At 61.9% G+C, this 12,474-nt stretch overlaps 1 protein-coding gene across 1 annotated transcript; it reads left to right on the top strand.

Moving 5' to 3' along the window:
• The first annotated feature begins 3,837 nt into the window (after nucleotides 1-3,837).
• Nucleotides 3,838-11,410, top strand: VDR (vitamin D receptor). Its single transcript, XM_057424084.1, has 7 exons — nucleotides 3,838-3,998; nucleotides 7,887-8,071; nucleotides 8,782-8,902; nucleotides 9,226-9,394; nucleotides 9,997-10,148; nucleotides 10,391-10,507; nucleotides 11,146-11,410. Exons 1-7 carry the CDS (start codon nucleotides 3,842-3,844, stop codon nucleotides 11,403-11,405), a joined length of 1,161 nt encoding a protein of 386 aa, XP_057280067.1. The 5' UTR covers nucleotides 3,838-3,841; the 3' UTR covers nucleotides 11,406-11,410.
• Nucleotides 11,411-12,474: the final 1,064 nt, after the last annotated feature.

The raw sequence follows: 12,474 nt of genomic DNA, 5'->3' as shown, positions 1-12,474 counted from the left end.
CACTGCCTTTCCCCCCCTCAGCTTGTGCTCCCGGGCAGGGCCACAGTGGTGCTGGTTTCACCTGGGACATGAACCCCGCTGTGAGGTCCCTTGGGAGCATCCAGGGACTCTCCAAACACGAAGGCCGCTGTTTGCTGGCGGTGCCAATGGCAACGGCGGCGGGTCCTGGAGCTCTGCTCTGTGCTGGGAGCTCTGACAGAGCAGTTAATCCGGAGGGATTTACCCGCGGCGGCTCCGGTTTCTCTGGGGGTGCAGTGACGCTGGGTGCTAACGGCAGAGCTGCTCCGGGTGTTCTGAACCCTTCCCATCCCCACCCCTCCTGTCTCCACCCCTGCATCCCATCCCTGCATCAAACCCCTGCATCCCATCGCTGCATCCCACCCCTACATCCCACCCCTGCATCCCACCCTGCATCCCCCCTGCATCCCATCCCTGCATCCCACCCCTGCATCCCACCCCTGCATCCCACTCCTGCATCCCACCCCTACATCCTATCCCTGCATCAAACCCCTGCATCCCACCCCTGCATCCCTCCCCAACCCTTAGCTTTAGCTTTTAGAGCCGATCCTGCTTCTCCAGGGCTCTCTAAAGAGATTTCAGGGCAAGGGGGCACTGGCTTGGCTGTCACAGGGCAGCAATGGCATCGTCCCACCCCAAGGGGTTTGTGCCTCCTGGATGAGGTGGTTCTGCTGCAGCCTTGGTGCCAGAGTGATCCCTCCTCATCCAGCTCCTCCAGCTCCAGCCCCTGCCACATCCAGGGACCCCTTCCACTGGAGCAGGGTGCTCCGAGCCCCTGTGTCCAACCTGGCCTTGAGCACTGCCAGGGATGGGGCAGCCACAGCTTCTCTGGGCACCCTGTGCCAGCGCCTCAGCACCCTCCCAGGGAAGAGCTTCTGCACCAGAGCTCATCTCAGTCTCCCCCGTGGCAGGTTAAAGCCATTCCCCTTGTCCCACCCCACCATCCCTTGTCCAAGCCCCTCTCCAGGTTCCCTGCAGCCCCTTTAGGTGCTGCAATGCCCAAGCTCCTGCCCTGAGGCGCTGGCATCCTCTCCATCCCCATCTCTTGGCCCCGGTGGGCTCTGTCACCCCATGGGACGCTCCTCCTGCCCACAGCCATGGGTGATGGACGCTGTCCCCCCCCCCCCCCATGGGAGCTGTGTTCCTGTTCCCTGCGCTCAGTGCCCATGGAGCCCGGTGCTGGCCGTGGCTCTGCTCCCCCCCCCCAACCACGGGCAGGCAGCGACGTCTCTATTTTTACCTCCGCAATGAGCCTCCAAATGGCTGGGTTGGAGCCTCGTAAATACACCCTGGAGCCAGGCACCGGGACCTGCTCCGCTGGGAACGGGGCAGCTCCGGGCCGCTCAGAGCCGGGAGCTGCGGCCCCCTGGGGCAGCGGAACCCAACCTCCCTGTGTTCCCGGACTGCAATTTTCATACCAAACCCACAGCCCTGCCCTCGCCTCGGGCACCGATCCCTGCCCCAGGCCTTCTCCCTCTTGTTTGTGCCTTGTCCTGGGCTGCAGGGAGGGGGGGGATCAGGGAGCCTCCTGCCTGCCCCCCCCGATGCTCGCAGCCGGGGACACTCATAGGAACAAGGGGGGTTTGGGGTGCTGGGCTCCGTGTCCTGATGTGCCCCTGAGCTCAGCAGCGTTTGCCCCTGTTCCTGCGAGAGCAAAGGTCCTGATGGAGGGAGAAACCCCAGAGAGGAGACAAACCAGAGGCAGCGGCGGGGAGAAACAGGGGTTCCTCAGTGTAAGGCAGGGCCAGGGGGTTCCGCCATCCCATAGTAACCCCACTGAATGCCTTCATTCAGGTAAAGGGAGAGCGAAGCCTCTGTTTACAGCTCCCTTTCTAAAATAGCTCCTAATTGCTGTGTGCGGCCTCCCAGCGCCTATTTATACCCCATAAGCATGGGCTCGGTGCTGGAGGGGCCCCTCTGCTGTCGCCCCCTCAGCCTGCAGCCACGTCCATGGTGTCTGAGGAGCAGGGGGGCTGTCACCATCAGCTCAGCACCACGGAGGGGTTTCAGTGCTGGTTCCGCAGGATGCTCCTCATCCTCCTGCATCCCGCATCCAGCACCGGGGGGACCTGGAGCTGCTGGAGCGAGGCCATGGGGGTGCTGCGAGGGGTCCTTAAGGGGAGACCTGAGAGCAGCTCCAGTGCCTCAGGGGGCTCCAGGAAACCTGGAGAGGGGCTTTGGACAAGGGATGCAGGGATGGGATGAGGAGCTTGGGCTTCCAGCTGGACCAGGGAAGAGTTAAATGGGATATGGGGAAGTTCTTCCTTATGAGGGTGTTGGAACGCTGGAACGGAGAAGCTGTGGCTGCCCCATCCCTGGCAGTGCTCAAGGCCAGGGTGGACACAGGAGCAAACTGCTCCAGCAGAAGGTGTCCCTGGCCATGGAACTGGATGAGCTTTCAGGTCCTTTCCAACCCAGTCCCGTTGGGATTCAATAGAACAGCACCGACTCGGTGGCCACATCCTCTCTGCTCTGCCTGCACTGCATCTCCTCCCTGCTGCATTCCCCCTCTCTGAACACCCTTGGCCTCGCAGCCTGGAGGCACCGGGGCCTCGTTCACCTTCAAAATCACCTCTTTGTGCAGAGCCGGTGGCACCCTTAGGACCTCCTGTAAATGAGAGGCGAGCTCCTGTTGCTGATGGTTGAGTAACGCTCTCCAGAGCAGAGGCATCCGCAGGGGAGCCGCTGCCCGCGGTGCCGCGGCTCAGCTATGCCTGTAACGTGTCATTAGCGGCCAGCAGGCAGGATGCCCCTGCACAGAGGCCACTTCTGGAGTTGTCCCTCCAGCTCTGCCTTTGACCCTTTGGACTTGGAGCGCTGACAGCCCCCGTGGCAGCGGGGTTAACGTGGCACGGGCCGGCTCTGGTCAGGGGGGTTCCTCTTGAGCCCCGCGCTATTTCCGCACGCAGGCGAGCTCTGCAGCCAGCAAAGGCTGGTGAATGTTTAATGGCACGCGCTGCTTTCCATTGCTGTTCCTGGAGGGGGGGTTCTCTCCAACCCTTCCACCTTCCTCATGCCCTTCAAAGTACCTGCTCCCAACAGGAAAGCTGCTTAACCTGAGGCTGAGCCCCTCGGCTGTGGCCTTATAGAATCAGGGAATGGTTTGGGTTGGAAAGGACCTGAAGATCATCCAGTTCCAACCCCTGCCATGGGCAGGGACACCTCACACTAAACCAGGTCACCCAAGGCTTTGTCCAACCTGGTCTTGAACACTGCCAGGGATGGAGCATTCCCAACCTCCCTGGGCAACCCATTCCAGTGCCTCAGCACCCTAACAGGAAAGAATTTCCTCCTTAGATCCAATCTAAACTTCCCCTGTTTCAGTTTGAACCCGTTACCCCTTGTCCTGTCACTGCAGTCCCTAATGAAGAGTCCCTCCCCAGCATCCCTACAGCCCCCTTCAGATACTGGAAGCTGCTCTGAGGTCTCCACGCAGCTTCTCTTCTCCAGGCTGAACAGCCCCAACTTTCTCAGCCTGTCTTCATATGGGAGGTGCTCCAGCCCCTGAGCATCCTCATGGCCTCCTCTGGACTTGTTCCAACAGCTCCATGTCCTTTTTATGCTGAGGACACCAGAAGTTCTCCTTTCCCTGCCCTCCAGCAATGCCTGGACCTCTAAGAGCAAACCCATGGATGCACCCAGCCAGGTTCAGCCCCTCCAGCTTGGTCCCCTCAAGCACCCAGCTGAGCTGAGCAGCTCAGAGATGCTGCCAGCATCCTCTTAGCGGTTTGCTGCCCAGAGAGCTGGAGTTGTGCCTGGCATCTCCTCCCCGGGGCTCAGAGCAGCCTCTTGCACCGTCCCAGTGGTGCTGGTTTGACCCCGGATGGTTTCTGTTCCCTTTCTCTGCAGGAGAAGCATGAAGAGGAAAGCCATGTTCACCTGCCCCTTCAATGGCGACTGCAAGATCACCAAGGACAACCGGCGGCACTGCCAGGCCTGCCGGCTGAAGCGCTGCGTGGACATCGGCATGATGAAAGAGTGTGAGTATGGGGCACGCATCCCATGGGAACATCCCGGCTTCGCGCCCTCGTCTCCTTTTCCTTCCCATTCAACGCGCGGCGCAGAAGGCTTGGGAAGCCCTCCAAGGATCCAAAGGGGATGCAAAGGGCAGGGGATGTGGTGGGTAATGATTAAGAGGAGCTTGTTTAATGGTTGAGGCTGCTGCTGTGGTGCTCAGTGAGCTGGGGAGCTGCTCTGAGCAGAGCCAAGTCGCCTTTGCCGGCCCTCGGAGGGCATCGGCTCAGCGAGAGCATCCGGGGCTGTTTCTGATTAACTCCTGGTTACAGCGAGCGAGCATCCTCGCATCCCGCCTCTGTCCTTGTCCCACCTGGCTGCGGATGCTCCTGGCTGCATCCCAGCAGGGGAGCGGCAGGAGCTGCCCCTCTTTTGCTCAGCCACGTCCCTCTTTAGGCTTGGTGTTTGGCTCCTCTTCATGCTGCGCGCTCCATCCCTCCCTCCCTCCCTCCATCGCCGTGCACAGCAGCCACCCGAGTCAACAGCCGAGGGGAGTAAAGTGGGGTTTAACCCAATCCAAACACCCTTTAATGGGCTCCAAATATTTGTTTTCTTCGAGTATATCTCGAGATAAGCAGCCTTTAGAGGCTGCAATGGGTTTGGCACAGGTCCTCCTGAGAGCCTGGTGTCCATGGAGGCTTCCAACCACCAGAGCACCTCGGAGCCGTTGCAAACAGGACGTCACCTGGAACGATGGAGACGTTGAAGAGCTGGGGCAGGGCCTGGGGCCCGAGTGTGATGGGGAAGGGCTGAGGGACCTGAGGGCTTCAGATGGAGAGGAGAAGGCTCAGGGGGGACCTGATCGCTGCCTACATCTGTTTCGGGTGATTGAGGCCGTGTGAGCCCCTGGTCAATGAGCTCTGCTTGGTGCAGCCGTTGCTAACAAGGGGAATGCATTGATTTGCTCTGGTAAATGACCCGGAAAGGCTGGAAAACCGGGAACCCATCGGAGCCGCGGTGCTTGCCCCGGCTCCGGGATGCGCCTGCAGGAGTTAACGTGTAAGCGACCCCTCCATCAACCCAGCACCGGATGAGCAAGCCTTAACCTAAGGAGCCTAAAAATAGCCTGCTGTGGACTTTGCTGCTGGTAAATGAGGGCCGAGGTGTCCTGCTGGTATTTTTAGGTCGAATCAGGGCTTTTGAAGCCTCAAGGAGGGGTTGTGCCTTCCCTAGGCTGTTGTTGAAGGCAATGAGGAGCCCATGGGCAAGGCTGGGCCAGTTTGAGCCCTCTGCTGATGGGATCTGAGTGGTCCAAAGCAGAAATGAGGGTGTGGGACGGGGATGAAGAGCAGGAGGATGAGGGCAGAGCTTGTGCTGGTGCAGACCCCGCAGTGCGGGGTGCTTGGGTGTTCTTAGACATCGCCTCCAGGGTCCCTTCCCCAGCACAAGGTCCATGGACCAGAGGCTGCGGTGATGGGCTGGGGGGAGCCGATGCTTGTCAGAGAGGTGCCAAAGGCAAAGGGACCCTGTGTGTGTGTGTGTGTGGACTGATGCAGAGCAAGGGTCCCGGAGCCACTGGAGGTGGGAGCTGGAGGGCAGCGAGGTTATGGCCATGGCCATGGGCTGGAGCAGGGTTTGCAGCCCCGCCGCAAGCCTGGGCTCACCCCAGAGCCACGTTAGCAAATACTTGTGGGTTTCCGCCTGTTATCGGTGCAGGGTGAAGCTCGGGGCCGGGGAGCAGGAGCCGGAGCCTTTGGGAATGCGGCTTCTGCTGCCTTTGGGAGAGGTTTCCCTTCGGCTGGCGCTGGGAGCCGCACATCTCCTGCTGGACAGGACCTTGACGCTCACCCAGCTCCATCCCAGTCTCCCCCCTCGCAGGTTAAAGCCATTCCCCGGCCTTATTTCAAGTTCAGGTTCACTTCAGCTCTGGATTCGGGCGCTGTTTCCTCGCTGGACGGCGCGAGGCTGCTCCCCATCGCCCCCCGCTCTGCATCCTCGTCCCGGCAGCGCTGCCCTCGGCGTCGGCCGCGGCTTCCCCTGCGCCCTGCGGTGTCTGCCCGGGGACCAGCCTCTGTCTGGAAGCGATGGGCGGGTTTAGCCCGGCCTCCGCACGGACGTGGGGCCAGGGCAGCCCGCAGGCACCCGGCCACGTCGCCGGCTGTGCCAGGAGCCTGCGGCCGCAGCGCTCCAGGGCTTGGGAAGAGCTCGGAGCTTGGAGCTCAAGCGGGAAGGGGCAGGCGCTGAGCTGCTTGTTCCCCCTTGAGGCAGGCAGGGATGCAATGGGCAGCGTCCATGCAGTGCTCCCATGCTTTTGTAATGAGAACTGGGACAGGACAGGGCAACCCCCCCTTCTCTCCCCATCCCTCCCTTCCCTCTCTATCCCTTCCTTCCCTCCCCATCTCTTCCTTCCCTCCCTATCCCTTCCTTCCCTCCCCATCTCTTCCTTCCCTCCCCATCCCTTCCTTCCCTCCCCATCCCTCCCTTCCCTCCCCATCCCTTCCTTCCCTCCCCATCCCTCCCTTCCCTCCCCATCCCTCTCTTCCTTCCTCATCCCTCCCTCTCTTCTCTCCCCATCCCTTCCTTCCCCTCCCCATCCTTCCCTTCCCTCCCCATCCCTCCCTTCCCTCCCCATCCCTCTCTTCCTTCCTCATCCCTCCCTTCTCTCCCCATCCCTTCCTTCCCCTCCCCATCCTTCCCTTCCCTCCCCATCCCTCCCTTCCCTCCCCATCCCTCTCTTCCTTCCTCATCCCTCCCTTCTCTCCCCATCTCCTTCCCCTCCCCATCCTTCCCTTCCCTCCCCATCCCTCCCTTCCCTCCCCATCCCTCTCTTCCTTCCTCATCCCTCCCTTCTCTCCCCATCTCTCCCTTCCCTCCATATCCCTCCCTTCCTTCCCCATCCCTCCCTTCCCTCCCCATCCCTCCCTTCTTTCCCCATCTCTCCTTTCCCTCCATATCCTTCCCTTCTTTCCCCATCCCTCCCTCCCCTCCCCATCCCTCCATATCCTTCCATCCCCATCCCTCCCTCCCCAGCAGCTGCCCCTACAATGTCCTGATCCCTGTTCCAACCCTTCGGTTATTCCCATTCCTTCGAGTCCCCGCTGAGATTGTGCAAGTTTGAGAGCACCTTGGAAAAAGGCCTCTGGCAAAGGGGGGAGCAGGAGCAGGAGCAGGGACAGGAACGTTCCGTGCCCCCAGCCCTGTGCCCGTGGTCCCCGCTGCCCTTTGCCATCATCCCCCTTGACTCGCCCCCATCCAACCCCCCCGCAGCGCCTCGCCATCAGATAACACACATGGGGCTGTGTCTGATGGTGGGTAAAGGGTGCAGAGCACCCTGAGGAACGGGCGCTGCTGCTGTGGGTGTGTTAAGGAGCTAAGGAATGGGAAGGTGGGAGCGGTGCAAGGATGGGGAGCTGCATCCAAGAGATCCATGGGGGTCCCTGCTGCTTCCCTCCCAGCCCCATGGGGCTGCTCAGGTCTTGAAGCTCTTTTTACCCAGCCTCATGTATTGCCCTTGAGGCCAAGCCAAGGCTGTCACCCGGAACACGGCCATAAATACCCAGCCCTGGGAGGACGTTTCTGGGTCCCTTCACTTTGCAAACCCTTGTGACGATGCAGACCCCAGGTTATCAGCGCTGCAGCGTCACAGCTCCCTCTGTTGTGGGGCAATGGAGCGGGATGAACCCGCTGGCCCGATCCTGCGGGATCCAGGTTCCTTCCACCTGAGAGCACAGAGCAAACAGCGCAGCCTTGGCCTCCCTGCACCCAGCGTCACCCAACAGCACCCGATGGGCTGCAAACGGTGCCGTGACCCGGCAGGCGGGGACAGGAGCAGGATGGGGCTGAGCGAGGGTTGGTGGCTGAGGGGGGGCGATGGGGATGCAGCGGGTGCTCAGCGCCTGTCCCGCTCCCTGCAGTCATCCTGACGGACGAGGAGGTGCAGAGGAAGCGGGAGCTCATCCTGAAGCGCAAGGAGGAGGAGGCGCTCAGGGAGAGCCTCAAGCCCCGCCTGTCGGAGGAGCAGCAGAAGGTCATCGACGTCCTGCTCGAGGCCCATCGCAAGACCTACGACCCCACCTACGCCGACTTCACCAAGTTCCGGGTACGTCCGGGCCGCTCCAGCCCCATTCCCGTGTGTGGGATCAGCCACGGGCACCGAGCCCTTCGTGCACTGCTCCTAATGGGGGGGGGGGGGTGTTACAGACCCCAGGAGTGACCCACAGCAAAGTGCTCCATCAGCCCTGCTCTGCATGGAATGGGCTGGGATGAAGGGACCTTAAGGCTCCTCCAGCTCCAGCCCCTGCCACGGGCAGGGACCCCTTCCACTGGAGCAGGGTGCTCCAAGCCACTGTGTCCAACCTGGCCTTGAGCACTGCCAGGGATGGGGCAGCCAAACCTTCTCCATTCGACTCACCCCAGTGTCCCACCACCCTCTTCTCCCTTATCTCCAACCTGAACTCCCCCTGTTCCAGTCTGAACCCATCACCCCTTGTCCCATCGCTCCAGCCCCTGATGCAGGTCCCTCTCCAGCATCCTTGTAGCCCCTTTCAGACACTGGAAGCTGCTCTGAGGTCTCCACGCAGCTTCTCTGCTCCAGCCCCAACGTTCTCAGCCTGGCTCCTATGGGAGCTGCTCCAGCCCCTGAGCATCCTCCTGGCCTTCCCTGGACCAGCTCCAGCCTCTCCATGTCCTTACACTGAGGACACCAGAGCTGCCCCCAGCGCTGCGAGTGTGGTCCCACAGAGCAGGGCAGAGGGGCAGGATCCCCTCCCTGACCCTCTGCTCCCCTTCACATCCTGCTCCCCCTTCCAGCCCCCCGTGAGGAGCAGCCCTGGCAGCAAGGGGGCAGCGAGGGCCCCCTCCATCCTCACCCAGGACTTGTCAGAGGACTCCGGGGACCTCTTTGGCTCCGATGCCTTCAGCGCGTTCCCAGGTACCACCTCACCTCTCCATAGGTGATGGGGGAGAAGGGCAGCGGCTTCACCCCACTGTGGCCCCCTGTTCGACCCCTTCTGAGGAGCTCATTTGACTGAAAGACGCTCCTGGGGGTGCTGCAAAGGCTTCTTGGGGGCACAAACCCCTTCCAGCAGAGCAGGGTGCGGGGAGCTCCAAACACCTGGATGCTGCTGGCTCAGGAAGGCTCCCAGCCCCATTCCCCACGTCCTGCTGCAGGATGGGCGCCGTTCCCACTGCTGCCAGCCCCGTTCCCCCCATCCCTAACGTCACCCCTGCATCCGGGGTCCCCTCTGCCCTCAGAGCCTGTGGAGCCGCAGATGCTCTCGAACCTGGTCCTGGAGGAGAACGACGACACCTCCTCCATGAGCACCGACTTCTCGCAGCTCTCCATGCTCCCGCACTTGGCCGACCTGGTCAGCTACAGCATCCAGAAGGTGATCGGCTTCGCCAAAATGATCCCGGGCTTCAGGTGAGACGATGCCCACGCTCGGGAATCCCGCAGCTCCCTCGGGCTCTGTTCCCATCCCAGCCCTGCTCTTGCTTTCCTGTTTTCCTGTCCCTCTCCTCCCTGGGTTCCTCCGGATTCACTGCCAGTGAAATGCTTGGGTGCTGCGCCCCAGTGAATGGAGCTGCTTCATCACAGGCACCGGGGTGAGGGAGAAGCTGGGGAGCCCCCAGCAAAGGGACCCAGCATGGGGCAGCTCCAGAGCCTAAAGGGGCTGCAGGGAACCTGGAGAGGGGCTTGGGACAAGGGATGGAGGAGGGACAGGCCAAGGGGAATGGCTTTAACCTGCCCGAGGGGAGACTGAGATGAGCTCTGGGGCAGAAGCTCTTCCCTGTGAGGGTGCTGAGGCGCTGGCACAGGGTGCCCAGAGAAGCTGTGGCTGCCCCATCCCTGGCAGAGCTCAAGGCCAGGTTGGACACAGGGGCTCAGAGAGCCCTGCTCCAGTGGAAGGGGTCCCTGGATGCGCTTTAAGCTTCCTCGATCCCAACCCATTCCATGGTTCCATGCTCTATGGGAGGCAGGTTTCTGCTCTCTGAGGCCTCACCTCGGCCTCTCCCCCTGCGCAGGGACCTGGCAGCCGAGGACCAGATCGTGCTGCTCAAGTCCAGCGCCATCGAGGTGATCATGCTGCGCTCCAACCAGTCCTTCACCCTGGAGGACATGACCTGGACCTGCGGCAGCAACGACTTCAAGTACAGGATCAGCGACGTCACCCAAGGTGGAGGCTGCCAGAGCATCCCCGATACCCACATCCCCGCATCCCGCAGGGAGCAGGCTGGGAGCAGGGATGCGCTGCAGGCTGCGGTACCCAGCAGCCTGGTGGTGTCCCAGCACCAGCTCTGAGGCCTGAGGGCCAACTGTGCATCCTGCAGCAGGACCCAATGGCTCCAAGCACATCCCTCAGCAGTGGGGGATCCTGATCCCCATCAGGCTGTGCTAAAGGGTCCGTTCTCTTCCCAGCCGGCCACAACATGGACCTGCTGGAGCCGCTCATCAAGTTCCAGGTGGGCTTGAAGAAGCTGAACCTTCATGAGGAGGAGCACGTGCTCCTCATGGCCATCTGCATCCTGTCCCCAGGTAGGAGCACGCTCATCCCCCTGTGTCACTGACCTGATGGGTTTTGGGGCTGTCCCCACAACACCACCCTTCCCTTATGGGTTCAATGTTGTCCCCGTAACACCCCCCTTCCCTTATGGGGTTCAGTGTTGTCCCCCTAACGCCACCCTTCCCTTATGGGTTCTGTGTTGTCCCCCTAACACCACCCTCCCCTTATGGGTTCAATGTTGTCCCCCTAACACCCCCCTTCCCTTATGGGTTCAGTGTTGTCCCCTCAATACCACCCTTCCCTTATGGGTTCAGTGCTGCCCCATAACACCACCCTTCCCTTATGGGTTCAGTGTTGTCCCCTCAATACCACCCTTCCCTTATGGGTTCAGTGTTGTTCCCCTAACACCACCCTTCCCTTATGGGTTCAGTGTTGTCCCCTCAACACCACCCTTCCCTTATGGGTTCAGTGTTGTCCCCTCAATACCACCCTTCCCTTATGGGTTCAGTGCTGCCCCATAACACCACCCTTCCCTTATGGGTTCAGTGCTGTCCCCCTAAGGCCACCCTTCCCTTATGGGTTCAGTGTCCCCACGATCTCCCCTTCCCTGCCCCTGCCCCCGGGGCCGTTGGGATCGGCGAGGGCATCACCGCGCCTCCGGTCCCCGCAGACCGCCCGGGCGTGCAGGACACGGCGCTGGTGGAGTCCCTCCAGGACCGGCTCTCCGAGATCCTGCAGAGCTACATCCGGTGCCGGCACCCTCCGCCCGGCAGCCGCCTGCTCTACGCCAAGATGATCCAGAAGCTGGCGGACCTGCGGAGCCTCAACGAGGAGCACTCGCGGCAGTACCGCTGCCTCTCCTTCCAGCCGCAGCACAGCATGCAGCTCACCCCGCTCGTCCTCGAGGTCTTCGGCAACGAGATCTCCTGAACCGGCTCTCGACGGCCGCCGCCATCCGTCCAGCGCCGGGGGCGAGGGGGGGGAGCAGCGGGAGCAGGGTTCGTCCGGAGGCGCTCGGGTTGCGCGCTGCTGGAGGGGCTGCTCTGGGGGCCTCAGCACCGCGGTGACAGAGCCGGGTCCTTGTGGGGTTTCCCTCTATTCCATGAGCAGCTTCCCCGCTTCCCTGCCCTCCGCCGCTGCTGACTTCTCCCTTTAGGGGCACCCTGAGGCCGAGCTGCCCCCGGTCACTTCTAGACGTGAGACGTGGAGGGAGAAGCGCCCCGGGGGCAGCGCTGTCCTCTGCCCCCCATCAACGAGGGGGGCACCGGGTGAGGATGCTGTGAGGGGACGTTTGTCCGCAGCCCCACGGCAGCAACCGGGTGAGCCGTGATTCGTGGTCCCGGGGTCCCGTCGGGTGCAGCCCCGGGCTGCGAGCCCATCGTGGGGGTGACAACCACGGCTTCAGCTCCGCCTCGGCGCCCAGCGCTGGGCTGGAGCCGGGCACCGGAGGATGCTCTTACCCCCCCCCCCCCGTCCTTCCCGGTACCGGGGGGAGCCCCGCGCCCCCCCCAGCCCCGGCCCCAGCTCGCTCCGTGCAAATAAACTCGCTCCAACGGCAACGGCGCTGCGCGGCCGGGGGGGGCTGCGGGGACGGGAGGGGAAGAGGCGGGGGCCGAGCGGTCCCTGCGCCCTTCCTTGCACGTGTGTGTGTGCACATGTATGTCCTGTGTGTACGTGTGTGTGTGCACATGTATGTCCTGTGTGTACGTGTGTGTGTGCACATGTATGTCCTGTGTGTACGTGTGTGTGTGTGCACATGTATGTCCTGTGTGTACATGTGTGTGTGCACATGTATGTCCTGTGTGTACGTGTGTGTGTGCACATGTATGTCCTGTGTGTACATGTGTGTGTGCACATGTATGTCCTGTGTGTACGTGTGTGTGTGTGCACATGTATGTCCTGTATGTACATGTGTGTGTGCACATGTATGTCCTGTGTGTACATGTGTGTGTGCACATGTATGTCCTGTGTGTACGTGTGTGTGTGCACATGTGTGTGT

This window comes from Pezoporus wallicus, unplaced genomic scaffold, assembly GCF_028554395.1.
Source record: "Pezoporus wallicus isolate ANWC-B61680 ecotype Strahan unplaced genomic scaffold, APGP_CSIRO_Pwel_v1 contig_10572, whole genome shotgun sequence".
Taxonomy (NCBI): domain Eukaryota; kingdom Metazoa; phylum Chordata; class Aves; order Psittaciformes; family Psittacidae; genus Pezoporus; species Pezoporus wallicus.
Note: the sequence above shows the minus strand (reverse complement) of the source record. Positions and strands in the feature narration are given on the sequence as shown.